Source organism: Oncorhynchus masou, chromosome 14 (genome assembly GCF_036934945.1).
Source record: "Oncorhynchus masou masou isolate Uvic2021 chromosome 14, UVic_Omas_1.1, whole genome shotgun sequence".
In the NCBI taxonomy this organism is placed as follows: Eukaryota; Metazoa; Chordata; class Actinopteri; order Salmoniformes; family Salmonidae; genus Oncorhynchus; species Oncorhynchus masou.
The window spans coordinates 20,279,078-20,291,899 of NC_088225.1; the positions used below are offsets into that span (position 1 = coordinate 20,279,078).

Here is a 12,822-nt window from a genome sequence, read left to right on the forward strand (position 1 = left end):
CATATAATTGGTAGATTTGGAAAGAAAACACTCTAAAGTTTAGCAGGCGAACTGATTTAGCATGCGAAACCCAGAGGACAAACCATCCAGGGTCAAGGATTTTCCAATGGGTTTCTATGGGATACCCTTATTATTAGGAACCTGGTTGTAGTTCATATGGCTTCCACTAGATGTCAAAAGTCTTTAGAAATTGTTCAATGTTTTTCTTTTGAGAAATGAAGAAGTAGTCCTATTCATTGTGTATTCAAGTGTCGCTCCAGGTGGACTCTATTGTTTTGGTGCGCGTGAACAGGAGTACGCTCCACGTTTTTTTTATCTGGTATTAGAAACAGTTTATTCCGTCTTAAATCTTATAGATTATTTACGTTTTATGGTACCTGAGGTTGGATCAGGAACTTTGTTTGAAATGTTTGGACCAAGTTTACAGGTAACTTATTAGATACTTTGTAGGCATGTTGGGCGAGTTGAAACCGATGTATTTCTGAATCAAATGTGCCAAATACATTTTTGGAACATAAAGAAGGACATTATCGAACAAAAGGACCATTTGTGATGTTTCTGGGACATTTTGGAGTGCCAACAGAAGAAGATCTTCAAAGTTAAGGCATTAATTATATCGCTATTTCTGACTTTTATGGCGCACCTGCCTGGTTGAAATATCTTTTTCATGGTTTTGTATGTGAGGCACTGTCCTCAGATAATCGCATGGTTTGCTTTCGACATAAAGCCTTTTTGAAATCTGACACAGCGGCTGGATTAACAAGAAGTTAAGCTTTATTTTGATGTATAACACATATTATTTTTTGTAATAATATTTGAATTGAGTATTTTCTAATTTCGCGCTCTGCAATTTCACTGGATTTTGGCCAGGTGGGATGCTACCGTCCCACGTACCCTTTATCAATGTCTGTAAAATACGTTTTCAACTTTCACTTAGAGCTGAAAATGAACGTGACTTCAACCTCCGTAATTATGTCTTTTCAACTTCTTTCCAACATCATTTTGCTCACTGGGCACTCATTTCATACAGTTCTTTTCTTTTCTTTTTTTCTTTTAGCCAGAATTGTCCACTCAGTAACAATTTCCACAGTTTTCCAAGAAGACCTGGATTCCATAGAATCAATAAAAACATACACATCACATAAAAGTTGTCTAGATAAAAACACACATACACAAAAGCATACACAGCATACCCAGTAGTAAACATACAAAAATATGTACACACATACAGCATATGCCATGTACATACCATTTTTAAGGACAACTTGTTGTATGTTTTAGTTATATGACATACAGAATGTTTTTTTAGAAGTGTGCATTATGGCCAGAGAGGTGGTGGGTGGTGCTATGACCAAGGGAAAACGTTGACATTGTTAATGCAATATGCTATTGTTAGTTTTGGATGAGGTTTACTAATTGCCACTGATCTAAAATCAGATTTCTACTGCCCCAGCCTGATCGCTAAGGGGGTTTGGAAAGGGTGTTGATCCTACATCAGAATATGATTTTGAATATAAGTTTAGTTGTAGATTCTTTTCACTAATTGAAAAGTTAAAGAATTGAAAATGACTTTTAGAACACACCTTAGAGAGCATGCTGAAACTAAATATGCCCCTGCTGTGTACCTTTTATCCATTTCCTGACATAGTAAACCCCAATCCATCTCCAAGTGCCAAGCAGAGACGCATTTTTCCAGTCTTTGGTATGGCTTGACCGGGGATCGAACTCCCAACCTTCCAATGTCAGGGAGGGCAAAGCATGATCTTGACAAAGCATGTGGTAAAAAAGTACCATGAATAGTCTTAACAACACAAGAATAAGAATACAATGAACCATATGTTGTTGTTTTTTACAAGAAGCTGCACTGTAAAGGATCATGAGTATATTGGTCTTGTCATGATTTTATTGTTTTTGCTGGTAGAGACAGCAGACCACTCTCTACCAGATCAGATACTCATCATGAGAGTGGCTGAGAGTGAGTGAGAGGAAGTGTGAACAGAGCGACAAATTATTGCGAAACTCGATGTATGCTGTATTAGGCTAGAGTGGGAGGGTGTATGTAGTGTAGTGGGGAGGTGATCATACTCAGTGCATGGCCACTCTATAAGATGCTCATTTGCATTTGCCTCACTCTATCTGACTGATTGAAACTTAACACCAGAGGTAACCGCTCTCTCTCTGTCAAGATTTATTTTGGTAAAGACAGGTTTTGCTTTCTGTGACTGCTCTTTGGGGAGATGGTCGTTTCTGTGAAGGATTTCCACATTTCTCATATCTGGAGGTTTTCTTCCACTACTGTGTGTCTTGTCTTTTCTGCTGACAAGACGACCTGAGGAGTCATACTGTACAAACCACACTAGTGTTTGGTCTTGCTCTGGGAAAAAAATCTCTCTGTGTCTCTCGTTGTGTGCCGGGACCCCTTGTGCGTGGACCTCGCTCGGGTACTACTTGACTACCTCTTGGAGGATCCTTTTTCAGTTCTTTATATTCTCTGATTGGAGAGATCATGGCTGAGGGTGGTGTCCCATACCCCTCCGTGTTCATGGTGGATAGCCATGCAGCCTACCCACCGCTGCCCCCCAAACCGAGACCTCCTGGTCGGGGTGGTGTGGCCCAAAGCCTGCTGTTCTTGCTGGTTGGTCTGGCTTTGTGTGGCTTGGCCATAGAGGCCTGCTTCATCTACCACCTCTACTCCAAACAGGGATCTGTGAGTATTATCACCATGAGGTGGCTGTCTACCCGTCTCCATCTCTGTTCTGTCTCCCTCAACATCTGAGAGTCTCTCTTCACACATCTCTCTCTCTCACAAATCTAGTAACAACTATGTATTCTTTCTACTGTGTTCTTTCATCTCTCACTGTTTTATTTCCCCCAATCTCTGTCTCTCAACCCCACAACGTGTACACTATTCTCAGAAACATCTTTCTTTCATTCCAAAATGAAAGTGAATACATTTCCAGTGTCATTAGTTGATGTGTTATTTCTCTCTCAAAAATAATCTACAACCCATTTGCATCATCATATGGGGAATAATTACTTGATTTGATTTACCTCGTAGTCGCAGTCGACAAGACTGAAATTATGCCGAATGCACAGTTACATTTAGACAATACTTTAAAAACCCAAGATACTACATTACATTGATAAATCATTATTTAAAAAGTCACATTTTGTTATCCAATCTCAATGTATTTTGTTCCTTTACTTCATTTTATTATGGCACTATCCTGGTTGAGAACAGAGTAATGTGTGGTGATATGTCACTTGGAATATTGGAACCTTGCTACAATTGGTTGTTTTGTTAGACTCTAATTGTGAAATAATTTTCCAAGTCTATAGGGAACAGAAACAAATATTAACTTCCGAGTTACCAGTGCATTATTCACAATGTAGAGTTTTTATTGTTTCAATTTTGTTTTACGTACAAACAGGTCTCATGACAACATAGTGAAGTTCTGTCATGGTCAGCAGTTTCTGTCCAAAGTTTGAGTTGGGATTCCCCTTGATATACGCATTAAACAGTTTTATTCATTCTTGTACATTTGGCAACAGTTGAGATGGAGAAGTTTATCAGAATTGGCATCATTTCGGAGAATATGAATGTTCCGTGACGTACCTTGCTGGAGCAGGGGCCAGCATTCTGTGTTCCACAGAATATGTTCGTTGGTCAGGTGTTTGTGGTTATGTTGAGCTTCATGTGACATCATTCCCCTGACCCAATCTGGTGGCAAGGGTGCAATGGTTTATTGGAAGAGGATAGAGCTAACCTAGTCTCGCTGCATGCACATGTACTGACAGGAAGACGGGGGTGGGGTGGGGTGGGGTGGTCTGGGATGGGATGGGTGATCTACTTTGCTTAATTACCAGAAACCATAAGCAGTTCTGTTTATCTTTCCTGCATATCATCTAATAAAATGTAAAGGTCACACTGCTGAAGACCCAAAGAACCACTTAAATAGGAGCAAATGAACATTCTCACACATACCTGTACTGTATTACCACAAACCTCTCTGTTCACTATGATGAAATCTCTATTCTCAACTGCAGGCGGAGTCAGGGTCAGCTGGTATGAGTATCCAAGGTATGTCTGAGACTATATCTTCTTCTCTTGTTCAAACACTGTGACAAAATGACAAGGGACTCATTGTCACACCCTGACCTTAGAGCTTTTTATGTCTCTATTTTGGGTTTGGTCAGGGTGTGATTTGGGTGGGCATTCTATGTTCTATTTTCTATGTTTTTGTATTTCTTTGTTTTGGCCGGGTATGGTTCTCAATCAGGGACAGCTGTCTATCGTTGTCTCTGATTGGGAACCATACTTAGGTAGCCATTTTCCCTCCTTTCTGTGTGAGAAGTTGTCTTTGTTTATGGCACTATAGCCCTTAAGCGTCACAGTCGGTTTTTTAATGGTTTATTGTTTTGTTGGCATCATTTTAAATAAAGGAAAAATGTACGCTCACCACGCTGCGCTTTGGTCCAGTTCTTTCGACGGCCGTGACACTCAGCTTTGGTAGAAGAAGACACTGTATATATTGTATCCCGACTGAGTATTTTGTACACATTTGATAAATGCATTTCTGAATCATTCAATTTCTCACATCACATCAACATTAACTTTTTTCCCAAAACAGACCAAGAGGACATTCCGAATGAGGTTCCCCCAACTTCAAGACCAAACCCTATTGTGTTGCCTTCAAAACCTGTTGCACATCTGACAGGTAAGACCATTACCACCAGGCCATTTATACAACCCTTTATATTAATATTTGGTAATGACAGAAGAGGGTGAAATAGAAGTATGTAGTAGTACATCAGATAGTATGGTGTTTGAAATAGTACATGAAGATAAATTCAAATGAGCTCTTACAACAGAACTTTTCCCACATACTGTCCTGTATTTGTTCTCCAGCTGGACCTCAAACACCCCATGAAGATGGAGTCATGGTATGGAACATGCAGGCAGACCCAATCCTCCATGAAATGGAGTACAAAGATGGGAAGCTTGTCATCCAGAAGGAAGGCTACTACTACGTCTACTCTAAGATCTTCTTCAGTGAGGTCGATGTTGTGTTCACACACTCGGTCTGCAGAACTACTCAACGGTACCTTAGTAAGGACACTGAACTCCTTCAGTCCAGGAGATATTACCCCAAGTTTGGGAAAATTATGTCCACATCAAACAGCTACCTGGGAGGGGTGTTCCACTTCTTTGAAGATGACTCCATCTTTGTCAAAGTGAAAAATGTCACTCAAGTTCGGATACAACATTCCACAGAGAACGTGTTTGGTATCTATATGATATAATACGGGTTGATGATGAACATACTTTTTTTTAGATAGCTGGCTGATTATCATTGGTTTAAGGCATAATAATGCTGTAGGCCAATTTACATGTAATATTGCTACGCAAGGCCTTCCCCCTCATTTTCTTTAAACAAATCCTTGCATCAAGATGCAATTCAATGTGTGGAAAATGTACTGTTGAATAAAAAGCCCCTTTATAATAAAGCCATAATAACGCTTGCCATGTGCCATACACTAGGCTACAGTTGAGCAGAGGCGTTTTTAGGATTTCCACACATGGATTTTTTTTAGCAGGGTCGTAAAATAATCGGCCTTTGAAAAAAGGCGTGTCATGCAGTTCTACATCATTTACATGAAAGACATTGGTTGAATCTTTTTATTACCACACAACTGACTGAAATGGCTGGCTACTCTGACACTGACAAACTGAGATCAATCTGGTCTTGAATTCAAACAAACAATAGCCCACGCCAATGAAGCGACACACAGATTGTACAATATTAGGAGGCAATATATATATATATATATACTGTATATAATGGTTTACAGTAGGTTACTAAATTAAATGTCGAGTGGAGGGCCTCCCGGGTGGCACAGTGGTCTAAGGCACTGTTTCGCAGTGCTAGCTGTGCTAGCTCTGTCGCAGCTGGCCACAACCGGGAGGCACATGGGGCGGCGTACAATTGGCCCAGCGTCGTCTGGGTTAGGGAGGGTTTGGCCGGTAGGGATATCCTTGTCTCATCGCGCACTAGCGACTCCTGTGACAAGCCGGGTGCAGTGCACACTGACCAGGTTGCTAGGTGTACAGTGTTTCCTCCGATACATTGGTGCGGCTGGCTTCCGGGTTGGATGACGCTGTGTTAAGAAGCAGTGCAGCTTGGTTGGGTTGTGTTTAGGAGGACGCATGGCTCTCGACCTTCGTCTCTCCCGAGTCCGTACGGGAGTTGTAGCGATGAGACAAGACAGTAACTACTACCAATTGGATACCACGAAATTGGGGTAAAAAAAAAACATGTTGAGTGGCACACTGATTCACCTAATGATGAAGATGAAGCCATATGCTTCTCACTGTGAAGGCTGATGCACTAGCTGTGGCAATAGCCTATCTCAAGATGAGCTACTTTGAAAATCAGTGCTGCTGTTAGCTAAAAATTGGGAGTTGTTATTAAGAAAAACAATTTATTGGTTCTAAAGACAGATTTGGTCAGGAGGTAACACATTATGTTGCCCTCATGAACAAGAACAAAAGAACTGCATGAACATTACCTCTGTATGCTAGTGTTCAATGCATATTTTTATTCTTTATTCTCTTATATATTATTCTCTTTATTCTGTTATATTGCCCTGATTAAAAATAATATGTCCATAATAGTATAAGGAAATACATAATATAGATATAGGGAAAAATATTTAGATATTTAGATAATTCGAAATATTGACAAGTAGATATATTCTACGTTTTTGAAACAATTTAAGAATACCTGATATTCAGGTAAATTGCATGTAAACCAATGCATAATGATAAGGTCAAATGTTGGACTATCTTTTTCCATCTTTGTATACCCTCCATAAAATGACCAAGTAATTAACTAATTTCAGTACCCTCAACATGTTGTATTTCACCTTTTGGTGTTTTATATTTATTTAACATTTTATACAAATGTAAAGTGTGTAAAGTACAATTGTCCTCCATATTCTGATAAACAGGACTTATCAACTTCCATATATAGTGAGAAATAAAATAAAATGTGTTTTTTTCTTCTTGGATGCTAATGCTATGCAAGCAGTAGGCTATAGCTGTAACACATACTGGGTATTTTGTATATTCTATCCTGCAAATATTAAAATAAATAAATGTTGAATTTTTTATCTTTCTTAATATTCTGTGTGAGCAATATTTTTTACTTTAATTGATCCACAAAAATATATGCATGCAGGCATGTAATCACAAACAGACATACAGAGTCATCGTGTAACTAAAGGGCTTCTGTGCTGGAATTGAGTCTAGAGCGTGGCTTCAGTAGCAGCGGATGCTGCACCCACTCAGTTGCATTTTAGACAGTCAGCCTGCGACCACACGAGGTGAAAACCACTTCTCTTTTCACCGTCCCCCATCCCTACCAACCCCCTGCAATACAGTGTCTCTGCTCCATTTTACTGACATATATGAAAAATACCACAGAGGTCTCAAATCAACAGTAATAGATAAGAGTAAGGTATGCGACCTGAGTATATGACAGTATGTGACCTGTGTTCTCATAGAGATTGTTATCTTGTTTCCCTGACCTGATTAACTTGTTTACTGGTGACATAGGTGATAAGACTGCACTGTGCAGGTTTTAGAGCAATGCTAAACACATTTGATCACAACTTTGATATTACTTCCCTACCAAAAGTATCTGACCTCATTGATTGAAAACACGTAACAAAATGCATTTCCAATGTCTTTCCTAACCGGCTCTGCATTTTGTATTGGATGTGTGTATTTTGTTTCCATTCTGCAGGGCTCATTTGTAAAAGAGACCTGGATCTCAATATGAATCCCTGTTAAATTAAAAATGTATACCATGCAATCACATGCATTCACACTCACATTATACAAGTACTGTACCTACAGTTCCAGTCAAAACTTTGGACACACCCACTCATTCAAGGGTTTTTCTTCATTAAAACAATTATTACATCTACATTGTAGATTAATAGTGAATACAACACAACTATGAAAAGACACATGTGGAATCATTTAGTGACCAAAAACGTGTTAAACAAATTAATTTGAGATTCTTCAAAGTAGCCACCCTTTGCCTTGATGACAGCTTTGTACACTCTTGGCATTCTTTCAACCAGCTTCACCTGGAATGCTTTTCCAACAGTCCAACTCATCCCAAACCATCTCAATTGGGTTGAGGTTGGGTGATTGTGGAGGCCAGGTCTTCTGATGCAGCACTCCATCACTCTCCTTCTTGTTCAAATAGCCCTGACACACCCTGGAGGTGTGTTGGGTCATGGTACTGTTAAAAACAAATGATAGTCCCATTAAGCTCAAACCAGATGGGATGGCGTATTGCTGCAGAATACTGTGGTATCCATGCAGGTTAAGTGTTCCTTGAATTCTAAATAAATGACAAACAGAGTCACCAGCAAAGCATCCCAAAACCATCACACCTCCTCCTCCATGCTTCACGGTGGGAACCACACATGCGGAGATCATCCATTCACCTACTCTGTGTCTCACAAAGACACAGCAGTTGGAACAAAAAATCTCCAAACGACAGATTTCCACCGGTCTAATGTCCATTGCACATGTTTCTTGGCCCAAGCAAGGCACTTGTTTTTATATGTGTCATTTTTCTTTGTAGCAATTCGACCATTAAGGCCTGATTCATGCAGTCTCCTCTTAACAGTTGATGTTGAGATGTGTCTGTTACTTGAACTCTGTGATTCATTTATTTGGGCTGCAATCTGAGGTGCAGTTAATTGCGCATTTCTGAGGCCGGTAACTCTAATGAACTTATCCTCTGCAGCAGAGGTAACTCTGGGTCTTCCTCTCCTGTGTGGGTCCTCATGAAAGCCAGTTTCATCATAGTGCTTGATGTTCTTTGTGACTGCACATGAAGAAACTTTCAAAGTTCTTGACATTTTAAGGATTGTCTTAAAGTAACTATTACAGACTACAACGGGAAGCACAGCCGCGAGCTGCCCATTGACACGAGCCTACCAGACAAGCTAAATTACTTCTGTGCTCGCTTCGAGGCAAGTAACACTGAAGCATGCATGAGAGCATCAGCTGTGTGATCAGGCTCTCCGTACCCGATGTGAGTAAGACCTTAAAACAGGTCAACATTCACAAGGCCGCAGGGCCAGACAGATTACCAGTATGTGTACTCCGAGCATGCGCTGACCGACTGGCAAGTGTGACATTTTTATCCTGTCCCCGACTGAGTCAGTAATACTAACATGTTTCAAGCAGACCACCATAGTCCCTATGCCCAAGAACACTAAGGTAACCTGCCTAAGTGACTACTGACCCGTAGCACTCACATCTGGAGCAATGAAGTGCTTTGAAAGGCTGGTCATGTGTCACATCAACACCATCATCCCAGAAACCCTAGACCCACTCCAATTTACATACCTCCCCAACAGATCCACAGATGATACAATCTCTATTACACTCAACACTGTCCTTTCCCACCTGGACAAAAGGAACACCTACGTGAGAATGCTATTCATTGACAACAGCTCAGTGTTCAACACCATAGTGCTCACAAAGCTCATCACTAAGCTAAAGACCCTGGGACTAAACACCGCCCTCTGCAACTGGATCCTGGACTTCCTGACAAGCCGCCCCTAGGTGGTAAGGGTAGATAACAACACATCCGCCACGCTGATCCTCAACACGGGGGCCCCTCAGGGGTGCGTGCTAAGTCCCCTCCTATACTCCCTGTTCACTCATGACTGCATGGCCAGGCACGACTCCAACACCATCATCAAGTTTGCCGATGACACAACAGTGGTAGGCCTGATCACCAACAACAATGAGACAGCCTATAGGGAGGAGGTCAGAGACCTGGCCGTGTGGTGCTAGGACAACAACCTCTCCCTCAATGTGATCAACATTTACATTTACATTTACATTTAAGTCATTTAGCAGACGCTCTTATCCAGAGCGACTTACAAATTGGTGAATTCACCTTCTGACATCCAGTGGAACAGCCACTTTACAATAGTGCATCTAAATCATTAAGGGGGGGGGGGTGAGAAGGATTACTTATCCTATCCTAGGTATTCCTTGAAGAGGTGGGGTTTCAGGTGTCTCCGGAAGGTGGTGATTGACTCCGCTGTCCTGGCGTCGTGAGGGAGTTTGTTCCACCATTGGGGGGCCAGAGCAGCGAACAGTTTTGACTGGGCTGAGCGGGAACTGTACTTCCTCAATGGTAGGGAGGCGAGCAGGCCAGAGGTGGATGAACGCAGTGCCCTTGCTTGGGTGTAGGGCCTGATCAGAGCCTGGAGGTACTGCGGTGCCGTTCCCCTCACAGCTCCGTAGGCAAGCACCATGGTCTTGTAGCGGATGCGAGCTTCAACTGGAAGCCAGTGGAGAGAGCGGAGGAGCGGGGTGACGTGAGAGAACTTGGGAAGGTTGAACACCAGACGGGCTGCGGCGTTCTGGATGAGTTGTAGGGGTTTAATGGCACAGGCAGGGAGCCCAGCCAACAGCGAGTTGCAGTAATCCAGACGGGAGATGACAAGTGCCTGGATTAGGACCTGCGCCGCTTCCTGTGTGAGGCAGGGTCGTACTCTGCGGATGTTGTAGAGCATGAACCTACAGGAACGGGCCACCGCCATGATGTTGGTTGAGAACGACAGGGTGTTGTCCAGGATCACGCCAAGGTTCTTAGCGCTCTGGGAGGAGGACACAATGGAGTTGTCAACCGTGATGGCGAGATCATGGAACGGGCAGTCCTTCCCCGGGAGGAAGAGCAGCTCCGTCTTGCCGAGGTTCAGCTTGAGGTGGTGATCCGTCATCCACACTGATATGTCTGCCAGACATGCAGAGATGCGATTCGCCACCTGGTCATCAGAAGGGGGAAAGGAGAAGATTAATTGTGTGTCGTCTGCATAGCAATGATAGGAGAGACCATGTGAGGTTATGACAGAGCCAAGTGACTTGGTGTATAGCGAGAATAGGAGAGGGCCTAGAACAGAGCCCTGGGGGACACCAGTGGTGAGAGCGCGTGGCGAGGAGACAGATTCTCGCCACGCCACCTGGTAGGAGCGACCTGTCAGGTAGGACGCAATCCACGCGTGGGCCGCGCCGGAGATGCCCAACTCGGAGAGGGTGGAGAGGAGGATCTGATGGTTCACAGTATCGAAGGCAGCCGATAGGTCTAGAAGGATGAGAGCAGAGGAGAGAGAGTTAGCTTTAGCAGTGCGGAGCGCCTCCGTGATGCAGAGAAGAGCAGTCTCAGTTGAATGACTAGTCTTGAAACCTGACTGATTTGGATCAAGAAGGTCATTCTGAGAGAGATAGCGGGAGAGCTGGCCAAGGACGGCACGTTCAAGAGTTTTGGAGAGAAAAGAAAGAAGGGATACTGGTCTGTAGTTGTTGACATCGGAGGGATCGAGTGTAGGTTTTTTCAGAAGGGGTGCAACTCTCGCTCTCTTGAAGACGGAAGGGACGTAGCCAGCGGTCAGGGATGAGTTGATGAGCGAGGTGAGGTAAGGGAGAAGGTCCCCGGAAATGGTCTGGAGAAGAGAGGAGGGGATAGGGTCGAGCGGGCAGGTTGTTGGGCGGCCGGCCGTCACAAGAAGCGAGATTTCATCTGGAGAGAGAGGGGAGAAAGAGGTCAGAGCACAGGGTAGGGCAGTGTGAGCAGAACCAGCGGTGTCGTTTGACTTAGCAAAATGGTTGACGAAGTCATCTGCAGAGAGGGAGGAGGGGGGGGGGAGGGGGAGGAGGATTCAGGAGGGAGGAGAAGGTGGCAAAGAGCTTCCTAGGGTTAGAGGCAGATGCTTGGAATTTAGAGTGGTAGAAAGTGGCTTTAGCAGCAGAGACAGAGGAGGAAAATGTAGAGAGGAGGGAGTGAAAGGATGCCAGGTCCGCAGGGAGGCGAGTTTTCCTCCATTTCCGCTCGGCTGCCCGGAGCTCTGTTCTGTGAGCTCGCAATGAGTCATCGAGCCACGGAGCGGGAGGGGAGGACCGAGCCGGCCTGGAGGATAGGGGACATAGAGAGTCAAAGGATGCAGAAAGGGAAGAGAGGAGGGTTGAGGAGGCAGAATCAGGAGAAAGGTTGGAGAAGGTATGAGCAGAGGGAAGAGATGATAGGATGGAAGAGGAAAGAGTAGCGGGGAGAGAGAGCGAAGGTTGGGACGGCGCGATACCATCCGAGTAGGGGCAGTGTGGGAAGTGTTGGATGAGAGCGAGAGGGAAAAGGATACAAGGTAGTGGTCGGAGACTTGGAGGGGAGTTGCAGTGAGGTTAGTGGAAGAACAGCATCTAGTAAAGATGAGGTCGAGCGTATTGCCTGCCTTGTGAGTAGGGGGAAGGTGAGAGGGTGAGGTCAAAAGAGGAGAGGAGTGGAAAGAAGGAGGCAGAGAGGAATGAGTCAAAGGTAGACGTGGGGAGGTTAAAGTCGCCCAGGACTGTGAGAGGTGAGCCGTCCTCAGGAAAGGAGCTTATCAAGGCATCAAGCTCATTGATGAACTCTCCGAGGGAACCTGGAGGGCGATAAATGATAAGGATGTTAAGCTTGAAAGGGCTGGTAACTGTGACAGCATGGAATTCAAAGGAGGCGATAGATAGATGGGTAAGGGGAGAGAGAGAGAATGACCACTTGGGAGAGATGAGGATCCCGGTGCCACCACCCCGCTGACCAGAAGCTCTCGGGGTGTGCGAGAACACGTGGGCGGACGAAGAGAGAGCAGTAGGAGTAGCAGTGTTATCTGTGGTGATCCATGTTTCCGTCAGTGCCAGGAAGTCGAGGGACTGGAGGGAGGCATAGGCTGAGATGAACTCTGCCT

General features: G+C 43.9%; 1 protein-coding gene across 1 annotated transcript; it reads left to right on the forward strand.

The window, feature by feature from the left end:
- The first annotated feature begins 2,054 nt into the window (after positions 1–2,054).
- LOC135554491 (tumor necrosis factor ligand superfamily member 14-like) lies at positions 2,055–7,183 on the forward strand. The gene is made up of 4 exons (XM_064986823.1): positions 2,055–2,707; positions 4,048–4,081; positions 4,632–4,718; positions 4,910–7,183. The coding sequence occupies exons 1-4, from the start codon at positions 2,507–2,509 to the stop codon at positions 5,302–5,304; spliced, it is 717 nt and encodes a 238-aa protein (XP_064842895.1). The 5' UTR covers positions 2,055–2,506; the 3' UTR covers positions 5,305–7,183.
- The last annotated feature ends 5,639 nt before the right edge of the window (positions 7,184–12,822 follow it).